General features: G+C 40.7%; 1 protein-coding gene across 8 annotated transcripts in view; it reads right to left on the bottom strand.

Annotated features, from left to right (window-relative positions):
- Positions 1 to 21,790, bottom strand: part of MBNL2 (muscleblind like splicing regulator 2) — a 185,621-nt gene that overhangs the window by 9,757 nt on the left and 154,074 nt on the right. For 4 of the 8 annotated variants that reach the window (XM_019524728.1, XM_019524726.1, XM_019524732.1 and 1 more), the window contains 2 exons: positions 19,436 to 19,471; positions 17,968 to 18,062 (listed from right to left, as the gene is read on the bottom strand). The exons of 2 other annotated variants lie outside the window; for them this stretch is intronic. In XM_019524728.1, the coding sequence (XP_019380273.1) occupies positions 17,968 to 18,062; positions 19,436 to 19,471 (131 nt within the window). The remainder of the gene's footprint in view (positions 1 to 17,967; positions 18,063 to 19,435; positions 19,472 to 21,790) is intronic. 2 more of the 8 variants (XM_019524731.1, XM_019524734.1) reach the window with 1 other exon arrangement.

The following is a 21,790-nucleotide window of genomic DNA, read 5'->3' as shown; positions in this document are numbered from 1 at the left end:
CTCAATTCCCTCCTTTCTTTTTATGTAAGACCTGGTTTCTATTTTGTTTCCTTCTTGTATTTCACCTGTACTAAAAGCATTTAGAATGAGAAAGGGATTAACAATTTCGCACCTTTAGTATGGGTGCTGCCAAGCACAAAAAGCACAGCTAACATTTCTCTAGACTCCACAGGAGCAGCAAGTCAAGATATTTTCACAGTAAAAAAAGAGAGACAGAGAGACAGAGAGAAAAGAAAGAGAAAAGAAAAACACCTCCCCACTCCAAAAACCCCAAATCAACACCCTCCCCCCAAAAAGGGTTCAAACTGAGGCTTCTTTTATTGTAATTTTTTTCTAATGTATTATGATTCAGAACTTGGAGGCATAAAGGCATTAAGAAAAGCCAAGTGTAACTCTGCTGACTTGCACACTCCTCACAAATAAAGACAACATTATTTTGTATTACTGTACTTTTGGTTAATACATATGTGCAATATGGACCAATCAAGGTCTCCAAAGAAAGTCTAGCTATGAATTCCCTGACTTCTGCCCATTTATGTTTTCATTAATTTTCTTCTTGAGGATTCTTGTATACACATACGTATATACATAGTTATGTCAGTGCTATCATTGCACATGATTTTGTGCCAAAGATGTAGTAAGTCAAGGGCAACGGATCCCTGACTTAAGCTAGAAGGCAAAACTGACAGAACAGCAAATAAATGTAGACCTTGATTCTCCAACTGGATGTAGCTAGGCAGACAGACCTCTGCAGGATCAGGGCTAAAAAATGGCATGACTGCCTGGCTAAATGTTTCGTGGACAGACCACGACTGAAACAAAATACTACTTCTGGTTATTTCAAGGACCAACTGTCAAAAGTGCAGGAAGGGTGAGTGATGTGGGCAACATACCTACCCCAAGTTACAAGCACAACTGCAGTTTATTTTCGGGTGCATAGTTCCATACAAATACATCTTGGCTTACATGCTGCAACAGTGTTAAAATCTTGAGGGAAATCAAATTCTTGTTATAACCTTCCTTCATTGTTAACTGTTGAACTAACTCATTTTCTTCCCAAAGTTTATGAAATCACTTTACCTTAGAAAACTTGACCCGTGCTTAGATAATTAAAAAATACCCCAAAAATATTACTAAACTCCCCCAAAATATTATTTTTGGCAAGAACATAACCTAAAAGCAAATTTATCTGGAAAATTATAAAAAAGCAGAGACTTATACAGTAATTGCCTCCTCAAACATAGTTAGTTACACTAAAGCCTAAATTCAGAAACAGAGAGAAAAATTAAAATAGAGCATAATAAGAGAAAGAGAAGGATACCTAGATATGTGAAAGAAAAAGGAAATAAAGCTTGAGGGGTTTTTTTGGCTTCTTTATCCTCCTATGTGAAGATACTGCCATCTAGCTAGCTTATGAGAGAAAAAAAGTAAAAAGATTTCAGTCTTTTGGAAATGAGTCCTTGCCCCACTTCATTCCCATGTAATACTGTTATATATATCTAATATATGATCTAAAGATTTTACATAATTATCCTGTTGCAAATATCTGGCACCTAGAATTACTTTTGTAGTGTGACTGTTTAGCACAACCAAATGTGTCCACAATGCTAGTGAAGACAGGTAAGAGTGAAGAGCTGCTTCATTTTTGTATTAGATTTTTAATTTTGTATTAGATTTCAAATATTGAGTCTCTTAATTTCTGTGGTGACTTTTTGTTTTTGCTTTACAGAATTCCCACTGACACATAAAGACACATAGGTCTGTTAATACAATGTTTCTATATATATTGTATTTACTTGATTCCAAGATAAGGTTTTTCTTCTCCATGCAACACAGTGAAAAAGCTTCTTGTCTTGGATTCTTCTTGTCTTGGTGCAAAGTGGCAGGGGGACAGGTGGCTGTTGTGGCTCTAACTCTGGCCCTGACCTGGTGCTGGGGTCAGAACTGTAGCTGCTGCCATCTCCCTCTCCACTGTCTCCCCGCCCCCTTGACATCAGTCCCTCCACAGCATTTGCCTCCTACCCCTGCCACATACCCTCCAGCAAGGCTCTGGCACTTAGCACATGGTTGCTCTGGCCCCAGCTTGGCATGGCAGCAGCAGCTCTAACCCAGGCTCTGGCTCTGGTGTCTAGCTAAGGCTGCTGCTGCTGCCACAAAAGCTGCTGCATGGTTGGGTTGGGGGCTGGTGCCAAAGCAACATGTGTTCCATGTTCCAGGCTGGAGTGGGGCTACTGTCCTGTCACAGCTGAAGCTGGAGGGTAAGTGGCAGTGGGGGAACAGGGAGGAGAGAAGCTGCAGGGAGGGGCAGGTACTGGGGGAATAGGGAGGCCAATGAGAAGCAAGCACCGAGAGGGTGCAGGCATAGGGAGGTCAAGTAGCAGGGGTAAGGGGACAGGGACTGAGAGGGGCAGAGAGCAGCAGGGCAAGTGGGGGTGGGAGAGGTGGCAGGGACCAAGATATGGGGGAAGAGGCAAAGGTCAGGCTGCTTGACTCTCCCACCTCCTCCCCCACTTTTTGTTCCCCCACCACCTACCTTTCTGCTACTTTCCCACTGCAGCAGTGTGGGGGGGTTGAATTTAAGATGGCCCTCCAACAATTTGATTCTATACATGGAAAATGATAATACATTTATTGCAGGGGAGAGGGGGTTATCTTAAATTCAGTTGTCTTGGATTCAGGTAAATACGGTACTGTACAGTGTCAACATTTTTAGCAAATGAGTGTGCTACAGTCTTTTCTTGAAAACAGTGTGAGCTTTCAAGATCAGCTTATTGGGTTTGTAAAGTTTTCCAATCTTTTTAACTTGTTCTGCAAGTTAAAATTACTTATATGGGATTCTATTTCTTAGAAGATATTATTTGATTGAATTCATGCTCTTGGGTCTCAAGCATCTAGCATGAAATACAGAATGAGTAACTTTGGATCTTTAAGGTGCAACCTTTTATGTGCCTTATACATGGACTAAGTGCTGCTATCTGCTTAGCCTTCTAGGATAAGGTCCCTTTCAATACCTTCATGATCAAAGATATTAACTGTAAATAAACTATTTCATACTGCTATAGGCATAGGCCCAGATCTTATTTCACCTGTAAGATGCCTAAGTTCAACACACTTTGCTTTTAGATGTTTAAGGGTGCTAGCAGATGTTAAGAACCCCCCCTCCCCCTCACACCTTATAGGAAGAAGCAGTGCATTAGTTTGACCTAGCTCTGCAGCATCTGTATAGATCAGGCGCTTCAGCGAGGCTTTTTGGTGCTTTCATCTAAAGATGATTCAATCAGCTACTGGATAAAAGAGCCAAGAAAGCCCCACTAAAGTGCTGGATCTATACAGACGTCAGGCGGGCTGGGTCCAACTAACGTGCTGTCTCTTCTGAGCATATGCTGGGTTTTGCACGGGGGTATGCCGAGTTTAAAGTAAAGTGCCACTTTTATTTATTTTTTAACAACTGCAAGCAGTCTAAGACACCAAGTACAATCTTATTTTTTTCTGCACAATAGATGTTTAGGCATCTAGATGCAACATGTCTCCATCTCTATGGCTACTGCACACTCTAAGAAGCAATACAGCTTGGCCACCGAGACATCTAACTCCATTTATGCCCTGTTGCAATCCGGTTTCACTAACTGAAATCTGATTTGAAGAAAAAACAAAACTAGTAACTGACATTGCAAGTGGTGTGGGGGTTGTGCCCATTTTTTGCTAAATACTCCAGGATCCGGGATGCTTAAGTCCTGGGCAACCTCACCAGCCTTGTTCCAGGAGAGTACCCTACCCATTAATCCACAGCATATGAAGAGAGTATCTTTTATTCCTGTTGTTGAAGCTGCCCCACCAGGCAGCCAAGAGGAAAAGAAGGTGGCGTCAGAAGAGAAAGCCTGACTCTATGGGAGCCTGGCTCTCTGGCTTGGTGTGTGTATGTGTGGGGAGGGGGAAGTCCTTGCTCTGAATGTTTGTGTCTTGTTTGTGAATATTTAGCATTTAATAATCACTGAATGGACAAACAGCAAAGAGCAAGCTTCTTTTTACAAAGTGCTCCATCTGATGAACATGCCTTCCCTGTGAAGCTGTCTTAGTATCAATACTGAAATTCATACTAGTACTGATACTGAAGACTTCTAGTTGTAGTCCTAATTACAGTACTTCTCTATTCAGGAACACATTAATCAGAATCCTTAATAGAAAGGAATGTATGAGGGTGTTTGGAGAGAAGAAAATAAAGGCTGGAAGACTGTTAATAGCAAATCTCATTGTGTCTGTCTTTCCTTACAGAAAAATAAGAGGCTTTTGGGTTCAGCATTTGCATTCTGCAGCCTTATGTTGCTAGCCCACTCTATCTTGTGGGATACCAGCCTCCTTTGTTCACTGCCAAATCCCCTGAAATTACACTTCTCTTACAAGACTTCTACCACACCTCTAGCTTACACAAAAGGATAGAGTGGGCATAGCAATGTGATTGATGATAAACACGATTTCAGATTATTTTGCAGGACAGAGTCACTTGCACAGAGGCAATTCTGCTGGGTCAGATCCTTTCTCTCTTACTAAAGTATAAAGCAGAATAACACCATTACTTACAATGGCATTTACAGTAGTGTAAATTGTCATTGTATAAAATACAAAACCAGCACTGGGAATAGGGGCCTGAATCTAGGATTCCCTCCACCCTCTCCAAGGGCTCACTGATCTTCCAAGTCAGGGTCCCTCTTGCTTGCCCTGCCCCATAAATCTTTCACTCTTGGCTCCCCAATAAGCCATCTTCAAAAGGAATGGTGGAGGGTGCTTTCACTTCGCCCCTGGTGCTTAAGATAATCTGCTATGACACAGTTGGCAACCCAAGGCCTGTGGCCTGAATTTGGCTTGCAGAGTCATTTTATATGGCCTGCAGAGCTGAGGGGCTTTACCTGGGCACCAGGGAGCAGCACTGTCGCAGGGGGAGCTGTGATGCAGATGCAGATGCAGATGTAGTGGCAGCAGTGTGGGGTGCTTTGCAAGTAGCCCTCACACAAAGCTAAGCTTGATTAAAGCAGTGCCTCCCACTGAAAACACTGATGAGCCCCATGCTGTGAAAGGTGATATGAGTTCAAACCCCCTGAGGTTGACAGCAGCCACAGAATCCAGATGCCTCATGTCCTGGGCAAGTGCTCTAACTACTAGACCACTGAAGAAAGAGGATATCTTTATACTAAATCATACTTCTGTGTGTCAAGTAGATATCGCTACACTCAAGTCCTGAAGGGGATTCCTTCCTTTGTAGCTGCCAGGATCAAGCTGGATCGTAACAGAGGCCTCTTGAGCTGTTTGAAGGATCCCCATTGAGCAAATGTAGAGCTGTGCACCTCATAAGAGGAACAGTAGATGTGTCAGCTGTAGACTGACAGAATGGGAGTGTTATGCCACTTCCTAGCCAAAATAAGGCCCCTGGTTATACTATTTAGACCAAGCAGTAGCTGCACTTGGGGAGATCTTAGAGGAGAAATGGAAAAAACATCTTATGGTGCTCTTGCAGGCTCAGAACCAGAACCTAATGCAGCAGAACCATTTCAGGTCAGCCAGATGGTCATTGGGAGCAGGATTTCAGGCAGTGGAGCATATTCAAGGGCTTACCAGTAACATTGTCCTGTTTCTCCAGAGAAGTGATTCCTAACCAGGGTTTCACAACACCCTGGGGTGCTGTGAACACTTGTTAAGAGTGCTATGGGGTGTTGGTTAATATTAGCTCTGCTAGGTGTGCAAACATGGCCATATGATTGACAAAAAAACAGACATGTCAAATAGAATCCAGTGTCAAAAACATTTGAATCTGTTGTGGTCTTTTTGAGCTCTCTGCAACAGAATTTATTATTATTCCAGAGTCAAAAAACAAGTGAAAGCTAAGTATTTTCCATGGTGTGCCTTGAGTCTGAAAGGCCTGAGAACCACTGGCTGGTTTTCATCAGCTAGTGCTATCTTAAATAGTTCTGGAGGGAGTCCTCCGTCCTTCCATCTCTTTTTCTGGACTTTCCCATTTTTTTGTGTGACTAAGGGCCCTGCTACACATGCAAATTAAACGTGGATAGAAACCAGCTACAGAGTTGTTACACATCTTCAAGCACTAACTTTATGGCTGGTTGGCCCTTTTTATAGTTGGATAGCGATTTTCATTGTATGATCATTACTTTGTACTTGTGGCTGGTCTAAATTTATTACGCGATTAACCAGTTAATTGTGTGATAATTACTTTGCGCTTATGGTTGGTCTTACTTTGCACATGTGGCTGGTCTAAATTTATTGCACAATTAACCAGTTAATTGCATAATGTATATATAATGTGTAGCAGGGGCCTAAGAAGGGATGTGAACACAAGGAGGGTTTTTTGGAAACTGTAGAGTTTTTTCATTAAGTAGGGAGAAGGCAGGGCTTCTTTAGGTCTCTTATTTTTCAGAACAAGTGCAGACTTGGAGACCACAACATTATCTAAGTAAAAAAAGAAAAGAACTGAAGGAGCTTACTGAAGTGAAGCAATCTTTTAAATTTATTTCTGAAGGAGACTGGGTTTATTGTTAGGATATTTTCTCTTGCTCACAGGGCCCTAACACAGAGAGGACACAGATGGTTTACTCCCTAAAACAGGGGCATTTGTGAATGCCAAAAAGGGAGAAGCTAAGTAGCAGGCTTGGTTCTCATCGCTAGATGCCATTAAAGTGGAAAACCTAGAGTAGGAGAGTCAAATATTTTTCCTCTTTGGTCTTTCATGTTACAACTAACATTAAGAAGGAAAAAGTTCATAAAACCAAACTTTTAAAAAAGTCAGACATTTCATGAGTTCTTTTAGCACCAGGTAAGGATGACATGTATCCATTTAAATAATAACAGCATTTTGAAGAGCCCTATATGTAATGTAATTATGTACCTACTAAGGTCCTGACTCCACAAGACAGTACTTTAATCAACAAAAAGTTATTTCCCCGTCATCTTGCAAATTCTTACTTTACCTGGCCCATGTTTTGTCACTATTCTCCATGGCTAGGAACAGACATTCAAAAAGCCAGAGCCTGAATTGATTCAATCTTTGCAGATTAGTCTAACATGCATGTTAGTCTAACTGCACAGACATTCCCTCTGGACTGAAGAAATGCAGGCATATGACTGCAGTGGCTCAGGCTAGAAGCTGGAGGACACTAGAGCAGTCCTCCCTTCCCTTCCAAAGTGCTGAGATGGGTGGGGGGCATGGCCAGGCCCCAGCTGGGAGGGGTTTCCCCCTCCCTCTTACTGCTCTTGACCAGCCCAGCAGGGAGTTGATTACAGAACATTTAGCACCCCATCAAGAAAACAAAAGCCTCTCTCATTAGTTCAAGCTCTTCTTAAACAACTTTTTCCAAGGAAGGACTAGAGAGACATTACCAGCTGACCTGCTGATTAGCTCCAAAAAGCCCTAAGTGGACTATGTCTTATCTGCTTTTGTCCTGTTTGACTTACACAGACACTTCTCAGCTTTATCTAGCATACCACATGCTGGCTACGGTCTGTGCTGTAGAAGAGGGAAGGGGGGAATCCCTGCTCAGGGAGTGGTGAGGGGTGGGGCAAGGGGAAGCCAGGCAGAGGCAGAGCAGAGCATTCCACCCAGGGCTGCAAAGCATCTGGGATGCTGGGGGACTCTGGTATTAGTTAAACCAGGAGGGGGTCTGGGACAGACATTGCATAAACTGGTTTAACCCAAATCAGTTAAATCTGATACTACATTCAACCAGGTTTATCTCAAACCAGTTTCAGCCATTTTCAAAACAGTTTATGTGCACTGAATGCCCGTTCTGTTACAGGTTTAAACCACTTTCTGATCACTTAAACTGGTTTATGTGTAATGTATATCCCTACCCCTTTTCTGCAAGTTTGGGAGTTTTCTTTCAGGGACAGAGAGATCAGAAGACTCAAGAGTTCTTTCAAAAATCTGTACAGCAACAAAGATGACCACAACCAGCCAGCCAGATCTTTTCTCAAGAGGTATGTGGAAGGAATACACTGAAGCTTAGCAGCTGCTCAGTTAGCAGAGGTGGCTTCTATGCAAAAATCCAATCTAAGAGAATTTAATTTTCCTATATAGTAACTACCTTGTTTTTGCAACCTTCGCTCCATCTCCTCTTTTCCCAGACAGCTCTTCTGTCATTGTTGCCTAATCTTATTCCTTTTCTTATAAGACAAAAGTCATGCAGGAGGTATAAGACACTGCCATGCACAACTCCTCAACTTCAGAACATCATGATTAAGCATTTGGCACAGTTACCTTTTTTTTAAAAAAAAACAACTGGTTCCACTTGCAGTCTACTGCAAATATTTTAACTAGGCTTTTGGCTTTGTACTTGTACATAATACTACTATTTTACCTGTTTCATTTTTGTAGTTATTTTTCTAAAACTAAAAAGCATTGAATAATAATTAATCATTAATATTTCTACATAATTTCCAGTTTGACATGTAGTTTAGTGGAGAAACTGATGCATAATTTAGGTCAATTGTGTCAGATAACTGTGTCACAAGATTTTCAACTTATCTCTTCTATTCTCACATATAATACTTAAATTAATCTTTTCCCTGTTTTATGTATCCCTTAGTATCTTTCCTTTCCTATTGACCTTATAGAAAGGATGAAATATAAACGCAACATAATTTTTTTATATAGCGTTTTCTGTAATATTTATGTTATATTGGCTGTTGTGGTGCTCCATGAAGCATTAGAATTCAGTGTGTATGAAAGATGTTACATGAAATAAAGTTGTACTATGTTGTACTGCCAAAATGGGGGCAAGGCTATCATTTTAAAAGTAAGTTGGAGTTCCATAATTTCCCATAACCACCAAGAACTGGAACAGTATTCACTGGGCTTTTTCTTCATTTACTGAAGCTGGCAAACTATCAAGAGATAAATTATCTCAATATATAAACACAGATATTACAATGCTCTTGCTGAAAAACAAGAACAAAACCAGTGAAATCACAGAGCTGTAACAGGAGTACTATTTCTTTACAGCTACAAGTCACTAACAGAATTAAATTAAGCAGTATATAAACCTTGTATTTAAAGAGAAAAAAAAGACTGTTGTGGTGAAAATTTTAGCAGACTAATAGGAAACAAACTCAGAGGTTATATTCCATTTGAAACTTGGTATTTCCTACCTAGCTCCTTCCAAACCTATCCCCAGATTCAAGAAGAATCCCCAGATGACCAAACCTATCCCCAGACTCAAGGAGAATTTGCGTGATACTTAAATGGCTTTTGGAAACCCTGAAGTCACTAAGGCTACACCAGAAGGGTTGGCAGGAACCAAGGAGTTTGCAAGAACACTTTGGAAAACCAAGACTCTCTTTTCAAGGAGTTTCTGGTTCTCTGAGCTGAAGCCAAAGGCAATGCAGAACTGTGCTTGGAGTCTGAACTAGATGGGGACTCTAATGAGCAACCCATATAAGCTACAGGAATCAAGACTGAGGCTGGAAGACCATGGCTGGAGTACTGATTAAGTACAAAGGAACTTGACACCATGGCCAACAGAGCAGGCTGCCAAAACAGCATTCCACCTGGATGTAGCGGGCCTGGAGATTTTGGCACCAGAATGGAAGTTAGATCTAACAACCTGCTCCACTGAGGTAATTTGGAGAAGAGCCTTGGGTGTCTATCTTTGATTTTTTTAATTATACCCCACAGCTCACTGATGGAACTGTAAAGTAGTACCATGGTATCATTACCAGAGCCTCAGTTAACTTCCATAGTATCCTCATGGGACCATGAGTCTTGGACTTAGGTGGGCAAGGAGATGGAGAGACTCAAGGAGTCCTGGATAGAGAACCTCCTTAGAGCTCCAGTCGCAGTGGCACAACCTGCTATTTTCTCTGTAATAGAGGAGATAGAGGGTCTGCCTGAAGAGCTGGTGCTCATGGTTAGAGATGTACCTAAATTGTGCCAGAAGTGTGCTGTGCAATGGCTTCTTTAATATTGTTCTTTTCGCTGTCCCCCCTGCTACCACTTGCTCCTGACTGGCTGGGAGGCAAAAATTGCAGCTTTAAATATGCTGTGGTTTTTGCCTCCCAACTGACCAGCAACAAGGCTGCTGGGGCCCCTCCACCAGTTAGAGGCTGGGGGAAAGGCAGTCGGGGAGAGGGCAGACAGTGAAAAGAACAAGATCAAAGGAGCCACTGCACATCACACTTCCTGTGCAATTTAGATAGATCCCTACTCATGGTGTATGGAGCTCATCTGACACTCTGATACTTATGTTGGAAATGGTCCCCAAGGACTTCCCCATGACATATAACTGAGTTTTGTGATATTTTCACATTCTGAAAGCAAAAGACCTGCATAAGGATGCACATCCCAAGAACAAAGTTCTCCTACACAATAAAGATATCTGGTGTGCTTAACTTATGTAGGGCATCACTCTAACAGTATGGACACAACTTAAAAACCTGAGAGCAAGAAAAAGCCATAGAAAAGACATGTCTAGATGTTATAGAAAGAGAGACGCTTCTAATTTTCTTACCCAAGGAGGGGAGAAAGTATTAAGATGCAGCAAAGAGAAGACAATATCGATGATGGCAGTGCCATGAAATGCAGTACAAATTAACATGTACAGAGGGGAGGCCCAAAAGGGCACACGCCCCATCAAAGGAACATGTTGCTAAGAAAAGCACCATATTTTCTGTTTGCTACAAACCCTCAAAATAAGATGCACACATTATGTATTATTTGGGAAGGTTGAGTGAAGAAAAAATATTTTTCAGAGGCATGGCTAAATTCTGACTGTAAGGGATCCTGACCCCATGTCTGAATCCTGATCTGTGCTGGTCAAGCAAAAGATAAAGTTTCACAGCTACTGGCACACTGGCAACAGCTGCTGGCCGCTCAGTTAAAAGCTACTGCTAATTCCACAGTGGCTGTGATAGAGTTAACACTGTAGCTTTGACTCTGAAATGTGAACTCCATCCCTCCTTCCCTGAGGCTCCATGCTTCCATTCCTCCATTCTAGTGTAGAAAAATCAAATTACTTCCCTAGTTAAGACACACATGGACACGTTTTGCAGAAGTGACTGACTGATACTGGCAAAGCAGCTGCATTGATGCTTTTCTGATAAAAATAAACATACCTTAGCATTAATTGGGAAGAGGGCGGCTGCAGCTAAGAACCCAGAATAATAGCCCTCCCAAATAACATCAACATAAATGTGTCTGTTTGATTTTTCATAGCTTTGCTGAATGTTGCTAAATGCACAATAATTGTTTTGTTTTGAATACTCACTATTTAGATACGCACTAATTAAATGTTTTATCAAAGGTGTTTGGAATGTACAGAGAAAATACTGTTTGCGCTCTTCTAAAATCTGCATGAAGTGGTTATGACTGCTATACTTACAATCTATATAAATATGAATACTTTGCCTTTTATATATCTGTATCTATACACATGCACTAGGGGAAGTGGTAAGAAACCATTACATTTAAATTATCTAACATTCCCCCTTCTACAATTCTGGTGACTTTTTTGGGACAAACTCTAGCTTGTCCATTGTTTACAGGGGGGCTTTGATATTCAGCAGTGTAAAAGCCCTTGAATTCAGAGAATATCTTTTCTTCATACCATGAAATTTCATTCAGATTCAGCTGAGTTATAATCTATTAAAAATGATCATTTCCTGTCCCTTCCTGATGTTCCCCAGGAACCTTTTGGCAGTATGCCCAAATGACAGCTGAACACAAATGCTCTAACATGCTAGGCTCAAACTATGGGGAAGTAGCATCTGCTACCACCACCTCTATACTGGGAACTGAAGAAGTGGCTGGGAGGAAGACGAGGAGGTAGCATTGGGCTAGACCACTGATGCTGAACCCCTGGTCTGTGGGCCAGATCCAGCCTATGGATCCATATCATCTCACCCACCAGGCTCCCGCTGGGTCCAAAAATTTAGCGGCACGGAAGTGGTGGCAATGTTAATTGCTGCTCTTATGCTACCCAATTTATGGACCCCTAGGGAGCCTGGGGGGCTGGATAATGTGGCCCTGAATGCTAGATTGGGTGCACAGGACTGAATCCCAGTATGCTGGGTTGGGCTAGGGTGGAACTGGGCACATGGGAATCCACATGCGTGGGACCAGGCCAAGGCAGTGCAGAGTGCCTGCCTGCTGGGATGGCACAATGGAGTCCGATCCAGACAAGTTGGCTTGGGTGTACATGGCCTGATCCAGTTGTGGGGCCCAATCCAGGCATGTAGGACCCAAGTCCATGTGCTGACCCCGCAAGGAATTTGGCCTGTGGACTGGCCTGGCACATCATATGCAGCCCATGGGGCTGAAAGTGTGAGTATGACTGGGTAGACTGAATTTTTCCCTATGCTCTCTACATTTGTCACAAACTCAGTGTTCCAGCCCCTTCTCCCTGGAGGCACCATATGAGGCAGGAGCTCAAAAACAGTCAGCAATGCTAGGCTTCTTCATAGCCCTCTAAAGCAGCCTATCTTCTCCTTTCATGCATAATAGCCATCTTCTGCTACCAGCACATGTGTATTTAATAGTTCAAGCTCTAGAGATCTGTGCTGTGGCACAGCTGATGCACAATATCAGGTTGCTACAGTGGCAGATAACAGGATATATTTTTTATCATTCTCTTTCTAAAAATTTAGGAAATTACATGCAACACACAACACAAAAAAGGAAGTTACTTAGACTAGAAAATTAAACACCTGAAAGGATGGGGCATCGGAATGATCTATAGCTGCCTGTGCAACCTTAGCACGCTCTATGCCATTGTCTATTATGTTTATGATACAGACTTTAATCATGTTATTTTCCCCCTGAAGCCTTCATTCCATTCAAAAGTTAATATAAAAAGCTGCAGAGTTCTTGTTCTATACAGTCATACTCAGTCACGCAAGCTGCCTCCCTGGTGTAAAGCCCAAGGGATTGTACCTTCAGCAACATAACATACTTTGGACCTGACTGTTGTTATTGTTTTCCCAAAAAAACAGCAAAAAAAAGCACACAGTTGGCTAGCAGACATGCATGATTTCTATACAATGTGTCATTAAGAGAAAAAATATGCTATCAGCACATACAAAATAATTTCTGAGCCCAACATAGAATATTACAAACTTGTCAGGGTCTGCGACTATCAACTACCTTTTGGACACTGTATCTCCTCCTAGTTGTGATTCCATGGTGCTAGGCTTGTCAGAGTCAGTCCAGAAAGGTCAGCAATTCACTCCCTGCCACCCTCTCCTCCCAAGAAGGGGGATAATATTGACTATAAGGTTTTTTTCAAAATCCGGTCCATTAATAAGGACAAGTTTTGGGTATAGAAGCTTGATGTGATGCATACTCTGGAATGCCAACAAAAAAGGTGCAGAAGACATTCAGAGGGGAGGTCACACTATAAATATAAGAAAAGAAGGCAACAATATTGCAGGGACCAGAAAATGGAGTTCTAACAGAAGTGATAGCAGACCCTCTTTTCCCAGGGTACTGTGATGCTCCCCATATATCCAGCAGGCTTCCCAGGGGATAAGGAGCTGGGTACTACATTCATGAGCTGGAAGTCTTAAGGGGAATGAAAATCAATCCTTTCCTCTTGTTTTCTGAACTGCAGAAACTCTAAAGGCCATAGTTACTGTCCACTGAGCCTTTCAGGCTAGCTGGGTCTCCATTAGGCAGACCATGGCTACAGAGCAATGAAGCATTTCCCAGCCCCACATACGCTATGCAACAATCTGCTATGGAGCTTCCAGGGTTTTCCAGTGACTAGGACAAAGGAGATGATGACAAGCCAAGCAATGGAAACAGAAAGGGACAGCAGTCAATGATTCCCACTGAAGAAGAAAAACTTCTAGTATTTTCCATTAATTTCACTGGGGGGCTTTTTATAATAAAAGATTTATCCCTTTTACATTAGAAGATTTTATGGTGCTTTCCTTTTAAATGTAAAGCATTCTTTTTCCCCCAAATCAAAGAGAATAGAAAACAAATGCTGCCAAATCCAGAAGGAACCAGGTTATCACTTGCCTGGGAGCAGGGAGTAGAAGCAAATATCAGTATCTGCTCCTTTGCTGACAGAGAAAGAAAGAGATGATGGCATTATGTACGGTGCTCTGTCTCTCCAGCCAGTACATGTTAAGTTGGGGCTGTCCAAGTTCTGTGTGCCTAGGGCAGGGTCTAGACATGGTCAGTGACTGACTGATCACATTGATCAACGAAGACTATTGCCCTAGTAAAAGCCTGAGTTATGAATGATATGTGCTTATGTTGGCATACAATCAATAATCAATAAGTTTATATTTAAATCATAAGCAGTAGCTTGGGGAAGTAGAATGAGAATCTTTTTAAGCCACTAATATTAGACCACTAAATGATTGCTTTTTGGAAAAATGTAGAACTACAGCTAAAAGTAACAACTGATGTTTTGCCGTTTGATCCTATCGGAATAATAATAATGTGGCTTTGTTAACCTGTCAGCCTTAGCCACTCTCTTCCTGGACTTATGCTAAATTCCAGGAATGTGGCTAAAGCAGGCCAAAAAGCCTGTTTCAGAGTGAACCTTTGCAGATGTTTCAACTGGCCTAGTCAGTAAAGTACCATTTTTACTTAAATCCAAGACAATTCCAAATTTAAGACAACTCATCCAACAATTAGATATACATGGAAATTTATAAATTAGTTACAATTTTCTACATATAGAATCTAGTTAATGGAAGGACATCTTATACTTGTCTCCCCTGACTGCTGTGGCAGGGGAAGCAATGGTGGGGAGTGAGAGGCCAAACCCCTGCCCCTTATCTCCCTTTGCCTGCCTCCGCTACTGCCTTCCCACCATGCACCCTTTGCCACATGCCCACCTGCTGCCTGCCCCTCCATGTCTATGCTTGCCCCCTGCCTCTTGCTCCTCATGCTTGCCTCCCCAATCCCTTGCATCCCATTGCAGCCTGCCCCCCTACTCTCACACCGTGCCTGCCCCTGATTCCTTGCCCACCTTCTATTACAGCTCAGCTCCTCCAGGGCTCTGATCCTCTGAGGCATGGCTTCAGCCTGGCCCCAGCCTAATCTGGGAAGAAGTGGTGGCAGCTCCTGGCCAGACCAGGCTGGGGTGGGAGCGCAACAGAAGGTTAGTAGGAGACAGCTGGAGGGGGGGGAGAAGCAGGCACAGGCATGGTGGGGGGAAGACTGCAGGTTCCCCCTCTCTTTCCCTGTGGTATCCCCTGTGCTCCCCCTAGCCAGAGCCCCCTTCCCTGCCAAGTGAGCCATTCTAGCCAGGGCAATTGCCGGTTCAGCTCTGGCTTCAGCCTTGAGCCCAGGGCTGAAGACAGAGCTGAGCAGCTACCTGCTCTGGCTTGGTACTCAAATCCAAGATGTAGCTTTATCTTCCCCCTGCCTCATGCTGATTGGGGAAAACAACCTTATTTTTGATTTACATACAGAAAAAGAAAAAGAACAATGTAAGTAGCATTATCAGATGGTAAGGGAAAGAGGTAAGAAGTCCTGTCGCCCAGAACTGTACCTTTGACAAAGAGAAAGGCCCCAGCTAATTGGCACCTTCCAAGTCCACATAAAAGCTTGTTCAGTTCAGTTTCCAAAGTCTCGGTGAATCAAAGAAATCTGAATAACTCCAATCAGAATACTGATTGAAATAAGCCACATTTGGATGTAAACAGGGTGGAATGTTGGGAAGACTCAGCAAATTGAAGACAACCTGCTGCCAACCTGCAAACCACCTTCCTTCTCCCTCCTGCGTCTCCCCCACCTGGTATAGGTGAGAATCTGCATTGTGCTGTTGCAGGTAATATATACTTATTCTTTGCTCTAGGGTGTAATCAATAAAAGGCTGGGTTATAGACCTGTCTCATCTCTTTTTCTGACTTGGGTCTTTATAATACCTTACCTGCTAAGAGGGAATCAAGGATCACTGGGAAATGTGATTGTATTTTGATTTCGTGTTCAAAAAGGGTAATCAGTAAGGGAATTGTAACAGTTCCTGAATCCTGTGCCTAAGCATGCAAAAATGTCCTGATGATGGACTGTAGGCCTGTCTCTCAGAAGACCGAATGGTACCGGGTTTACGGTAACAGCCAGGGCCTGGACATGGTGCCGTCATGCAGCCCCCAGAATGTATACCACATGGACTATATGTAGCAGGTGCAGCCCCCCCACCGTGATCTCTCTTCCCACCCCAAAAGCAGTGCCAGTGACATGTGGACCCTTGTCTCCCCTGGGCTCTCTAATGCCTCACAGCAGTGGGAGAGACAGGTGCAGGAGCCCTCAGGCTGTATGTTAACTGCTCTTGGATGACATATGACCTGTGGACAATCCGTTGGACAGCCCTGTGTTAAATTACTCAGGTGAGAGCCCCTATGGAAATCACTAGACACTTTTAAACCAACTTCTGTTGCAACTTTATTCACTCTCTTACCAAACCCTCCAAACAGAAATGAGAATATTAGAAAAAGAACTGAATTTTATATGCATGATTTGCTTGTTACATTAGCCTTCAACACAAATATCAATGTTTCTCTCTCTAAAAAAACCCCCTTAAACTTCAGAAAGGAATATACAAACTGATGCTGTTCAGAACAAAAGGCTAATGGCATAAGCAGCACTATTTTGGAAACGTTGATCTTTTCTAAAAAGCAAGGAAGAGTCAATATAGTTTTCTGTTTCTTTACGAAAACACGTTGTATTTCAGAGATAGTATACTTGCCATAGAATATTACATGTGAGTTGTCATGGCAACTTTTTTATTATTTTGACGTTGTCAGACTTCAATTGTTTTGAAATTGAGTAATTTTTTTCATGTTCATTTTCTGGTAGAACACCTTTAAAGAACAGATTCTGATCATTTTTTTAAAATTCCGTTTTTAAACAAATAAAATCTGGTGTGTGCTTCTGCTTCTCCGTTAGATTTATAAAGGTCACTTGGTAAGGCTACAATGAAGCATGCCCAGGACAAGCAAACCTGTACTTTCCCTTTGCCATTCCTCTTCAGGAGGAAAGTTTTACTTTCATTGCTGCTGTTACTGGTAAACACCCTCTTGCCAAGCCTGGGGAAGAATATGCATGCAAGCTCTCACATTAATAATACTGTAAAAGTGACGAAAGCACAAAGTAGTGTAATGGCCACCATTGTGGCTGCCACAACAGGACCTGAACTGGGGAGCTGTAGTTATTAAAGTAGTCTCTACAGATTGAGATGCAATGCCCAGTTCACATACTGGGAGCAGCAACAGACCCACATCCACTGAGGTGTTCCTGAACTTAACACTTAAGACCAATGGGGGAAAAAAAGAAATATTTTCCCTCTTTTTTTTTCTCTTTCAGTAAAACTAGGGATTGCTTGTAACTGCATTTGATATATATTTTCAGGGGGAAATGCCGTTTTGTATTTGATGGCATCATCCTTTTAAATATAGTGTGGAAAAAGGAATACAGTCTTCGATGAGAATGTTCACAATACAAATCTGAGTCATTCGCTGATCCTTTTAGAAATAGTTATTTTCTCTTTTTTTATAAGCTTTTTTTTCAGCTGAATTTATCCATGCATGATTTCAGTCACTTTTGTTGAACACAATGAGTTAGTCACTAACATGAATTATGGAGAAAAATATACATTAACAAGCACAAACATCTGAACCTGCTTTTAAGGATTTTTTTCTTTTTGAAAACAGAAGTTAATAAAAAACCTTTATATTTAGTCCACTACTGAAATGATTTTAACTCAGTGGGTTAATTACACAATATTAGATACAAACAGTGCAACACAAAACATAGCTACATCATTATTTGCAATAAATGTTAACTCTAAATAAGTGCAACCTGTCCATAAACACTTGCTATAAACTACTTAAAAATAAAATTTGATGGGTAAACATGAAAAAAAATTCTCCAGGAGAATTTTTTTTAAAAAAAAATATCAGCACTCATTTAGAGTTTGGGATTTGTGAAAGAAAGCTTTAAAAGGAGCAAACCTGATTGGCTGTGGCTGTTGCGGCGAAGGGGACACTTGTTGCAGGAGTTGTTGCTGCAGAGACAGTGGCGGACGTAGCGCTGTGCATCATGGGTACTTTCAGGAGGGGAACCATGGAAGCAATGAACAGGAGGGTGTAGCATTATGGTAATAGAAGTGGTATTTTGGCATGGTGAATATCAGAGCAGCAAGCCATCATGGGTTAAACCAGCAGATGGCATGCAATCACAATGCAAAGCAAGAAAGCGTGGCAGAGAAATAAAAAAGGGAAAATAGCTTATTACAAGTACAATTAAAGGAAGTTTGTCAACATAATCAGTGATTCCCAGAAAAAAACAAAATAAGTGATTACTACTGGTGTTATATTTAATAATTTGACAAGGTTGGAGGTATCAACCAAAATAGCTTCTTTTGTTAAATAAAATTGTTCAATTTGCTAAAATACTATTTAAAAAATATCTTTATCACCACTATTCCATGGAAGATTTTAAAAAGCTGGCTCTTTCATTTCATATTGAAAGGTAAAAAATAATTTATTTTATATGAATTAGACAAACTAATTAATTGTATTTACCACTAGTATGGGTTAAATGTGTATTTTCAACCTTGCTTTACACATACCATTTTTGTTTCTAGATTTATGTTCCATTAGCCCTGCACAACTAATTTTATCTGAGTTAAATTACCATCTGCTTTCAGGCAAAACTCAGTGGCACTAAAATAATTTTCCTGATTTAAATATTAATTTGTTTGATCTAAAAGAGCAAAGCAGATTCTGTGGTAATTTATTTTTGTACTGTTTTAAGGATAAATGTAGTAATGTGTGCACTGGAGACGATTAATTTGATATTCTTTAAAACTGCTCTTGAAAAACCCCTCACAGGAGTAGCAAAAACTCAGTTGAGTCACCCCATTAGAATCAATGAGACTATCAACTTGAATAAGGGTTATTCATGTGAATTGGGGTCTGTGCTAACACACCCTCATTTTCAACACAAAAATATAATTAAGAGAGAATATGATTCAGAACCTAGGTCACTTGCTCAACACTATATACCAGTATTAAGTATGTTTCTGGGAAACTCTGATAAAACTTTCTAACACACAGCAAAAAGGAGAAATAGGCACACCACTATGAAACTTTAAAACATTGATGAAATTAGCTTGCTTTTCCAAAATTTATAATACTAGATAATATAAAATATATAAATAAAATTCTTAAAAACTGAAAAGCAGATTTGAATTTATGATTTTATGCTTTTGCAGTGTAGTTTTTATAGCAGGTGATGTCATATCTATCTAAACGGCAAATTTCATCTACAAATAAATCTAAAATCCTACAAACTCAACCAAAAGGACAAATAAACCTTTAAATCAAGTACTTGTCTAAGTCATGTTTATGATTTTCCAAACAGCTGAAGGTACAGAACACAGTATAAAAGAGATCAATAAAGAAATTTGGAACCTACCAATACTGGTAGCGGGTGTCATGCACAAAACTGACCCTGTGTGTCATGCAATGATAGGTGGAAAAAGTGAATAAAGGGAAGAAACAGGTTAGCTGTTTAGAGTTAACATTCAAAGTGAGATTCAAGCATACCCAAGGATAAGTTAGTTAGTTAAACTGAACATTAAGGTCATTCATAGTTTTGTTTACATAGTGAACTGAAATATTTTTTTCTTAAAATACTATTAGTTACCATACAAACATCTGGTATGTTTCTATGTGCATATATGAGACTGTTTCATAAACTTCTTTCACTTAATCTTATTTGCAACAGTATTTTTAGTCCTGATCAAATATTGCATTATGTAATGGCTGCTTAAGTCTACTGAGCAGTGAAAACCAGAATTATGCTGGCTATACAGACCAATGATTATTATTTTTTCTTATACACAGCGGATAAAAAATGTAAGTTAAATATACTTTTCCATTAATACTCTTTGGAGATGTTAATAAGTTTAGGTTTAATCTTAATGTGCACATTTGTAAAAGAGTAACTTTGGATGTTATTTTTAATAACAAAAATATTGCAATAATGAAACTGCGAACTGAACATAGCCAAAGAATGTGCCAAATTCCCCTGCAATGTGCCTCAACCGTGCTGTGGAAGGACTGTTTCTAGAACTCAGTTTAGCCTTTGTGCCATTCCACCTATAGCCTTTCTGCAAAGCCTAGTGAAAAAAACCCCAACAAACAAAAGCCAGCCTTCCCATAGGCCTTTTTGGCAAGTTCACAATGCGTATAGGGGAGCATGAGGAGTAGAGAGGAATAGAAACAAAGTGTCATGTACACAAAACATTAGGCAGTTACTGCATGTAGAGGACATAGGGCAGATTAATTTTGCCAAAGTAATGTCTGATCATTCCAACGTTTTGTTTACTTTTCATAAATGACAAATGAGTAACTATGAATGACCTTACCATGAAGAATAATCCCAACAGAAATATAACTTTCCTCTTCTAGTCTTCACAAAAGTTCTACTACACATCATTTGAAGAAAAAATTCTGTGCCTTTTAAGATCACTCACCAAAGAATAAGAAGTGGTGATGGTAATCATACTGACTTACAGAGCTAAAGTGCAAAAAATTGGAGATAAACTGTGCTAAATCAAGCCCTGCACCTTTTATTAGGGAGTCATTGATTAGGAAACGCAGAGGAGTTTTACAAGACAATTTATCAGTGTTCCATATATTCAATCAACAAAACCTGGTCTTAGATTTAACTTGTCTAACACACATTTAGAAATTACACAGTTTCAGAATATGTTGGTTTATCATTTCAAATCAACATGTGTACAGCTCTTCATACATGGGTGGTGTGGATGTATTTAGGCCCAACAAATTCAAGAAGGTACAGTTCCTCCTGGACTCCACAGGGAGTGTAATAATCACAGATGCAGTATGCCCCACCTCCCCTGAAAGGTTGTTCTACTGACGAATTGCAAAGATGTGTTCCCTGGCTTACTTCATTATTCCTGTCCCCTTCTCTCCACCCCAGAAATGTCAGTGATGTTGGATGGGTTGATTTCTCATGCTCCCTGTGAGCAAGGTCTCCCATTTTGCCTGACCTGATGTACTATGACTGAGAATGAAAGACTCCATGTACCTCTTCCTTTTTTGTGCATCTGTATTGGGACTGGACAACAATCTGGCCCTTAGAGTTTGGCAAAAAGAACCACATCGCTTACATCATGAGTTTAAAATAAGAAATCTGTCACTTAATTATGAGCTATTTTTATAACAAACTGTGTATTAGCCAAAAACGGGAACTGAAGAGAAACAGCACGTGAAATAAGCTGCTTAAGGAAACAAGAGTTCTAAATTTGGAAAATATCCAAGTGCTATTTCACTGAAGCATTTTTAAATTACTGTATTTTCCAAGGTTATTTTAAGTCCTATAGTAATTATATATAGTGGTGATAAGCTCTGAAAGTCAGTGCCTAAGAGGAGGAACAATGAACATCTCACCACAAGGTCTTTTGGTTGTGATTTTCAGTAAATTTGCTGAGACTCTTGGATACTTCTTACACTGGACAGTCCAGCATTTATTTCTCAATAATTAGGTAGGCTTGCCAATTCCTTAAAACTTTGCCACAAAAATCAGCACATTTTCTACTATACTTGCAAGGTGCAAAATATTCATGGATCTTAGCAGAAATGGCACAAGATTTTGGAAGCTCTTTGCAAGATTCAAGTGGGGCAATATACTAAAATATGACATAAACATAAGATCTTTCACTTATTCACATTCACTAACTTCATTACAAAAAGCTTAAAGGCGGACAAGGTTCTTTGGGTTAATATGATATCTTTTAATAAA

Source organism: Gavialis gangeticus, unplaced genomic scaffold (genome assembly GCF_001723915.1).
Source record: "Gavialis gangeticus isolate Ggan-Ray unplaced genomic scaffold, GavGan_comp1, whole genome shotgun sequence".
In the NCBI taxonomy this organism is placed as follows: Eukaryota; Metazoa; Chordata; order Crocodylia; family Gavialidae; genus Gavialis; species Gavialis gangeticus.
The sequence above is the reverse complement of the archived record's forward strand: the minus strand, read 5'-3'. Positions and strand labels throughout refer to the sequence as shown.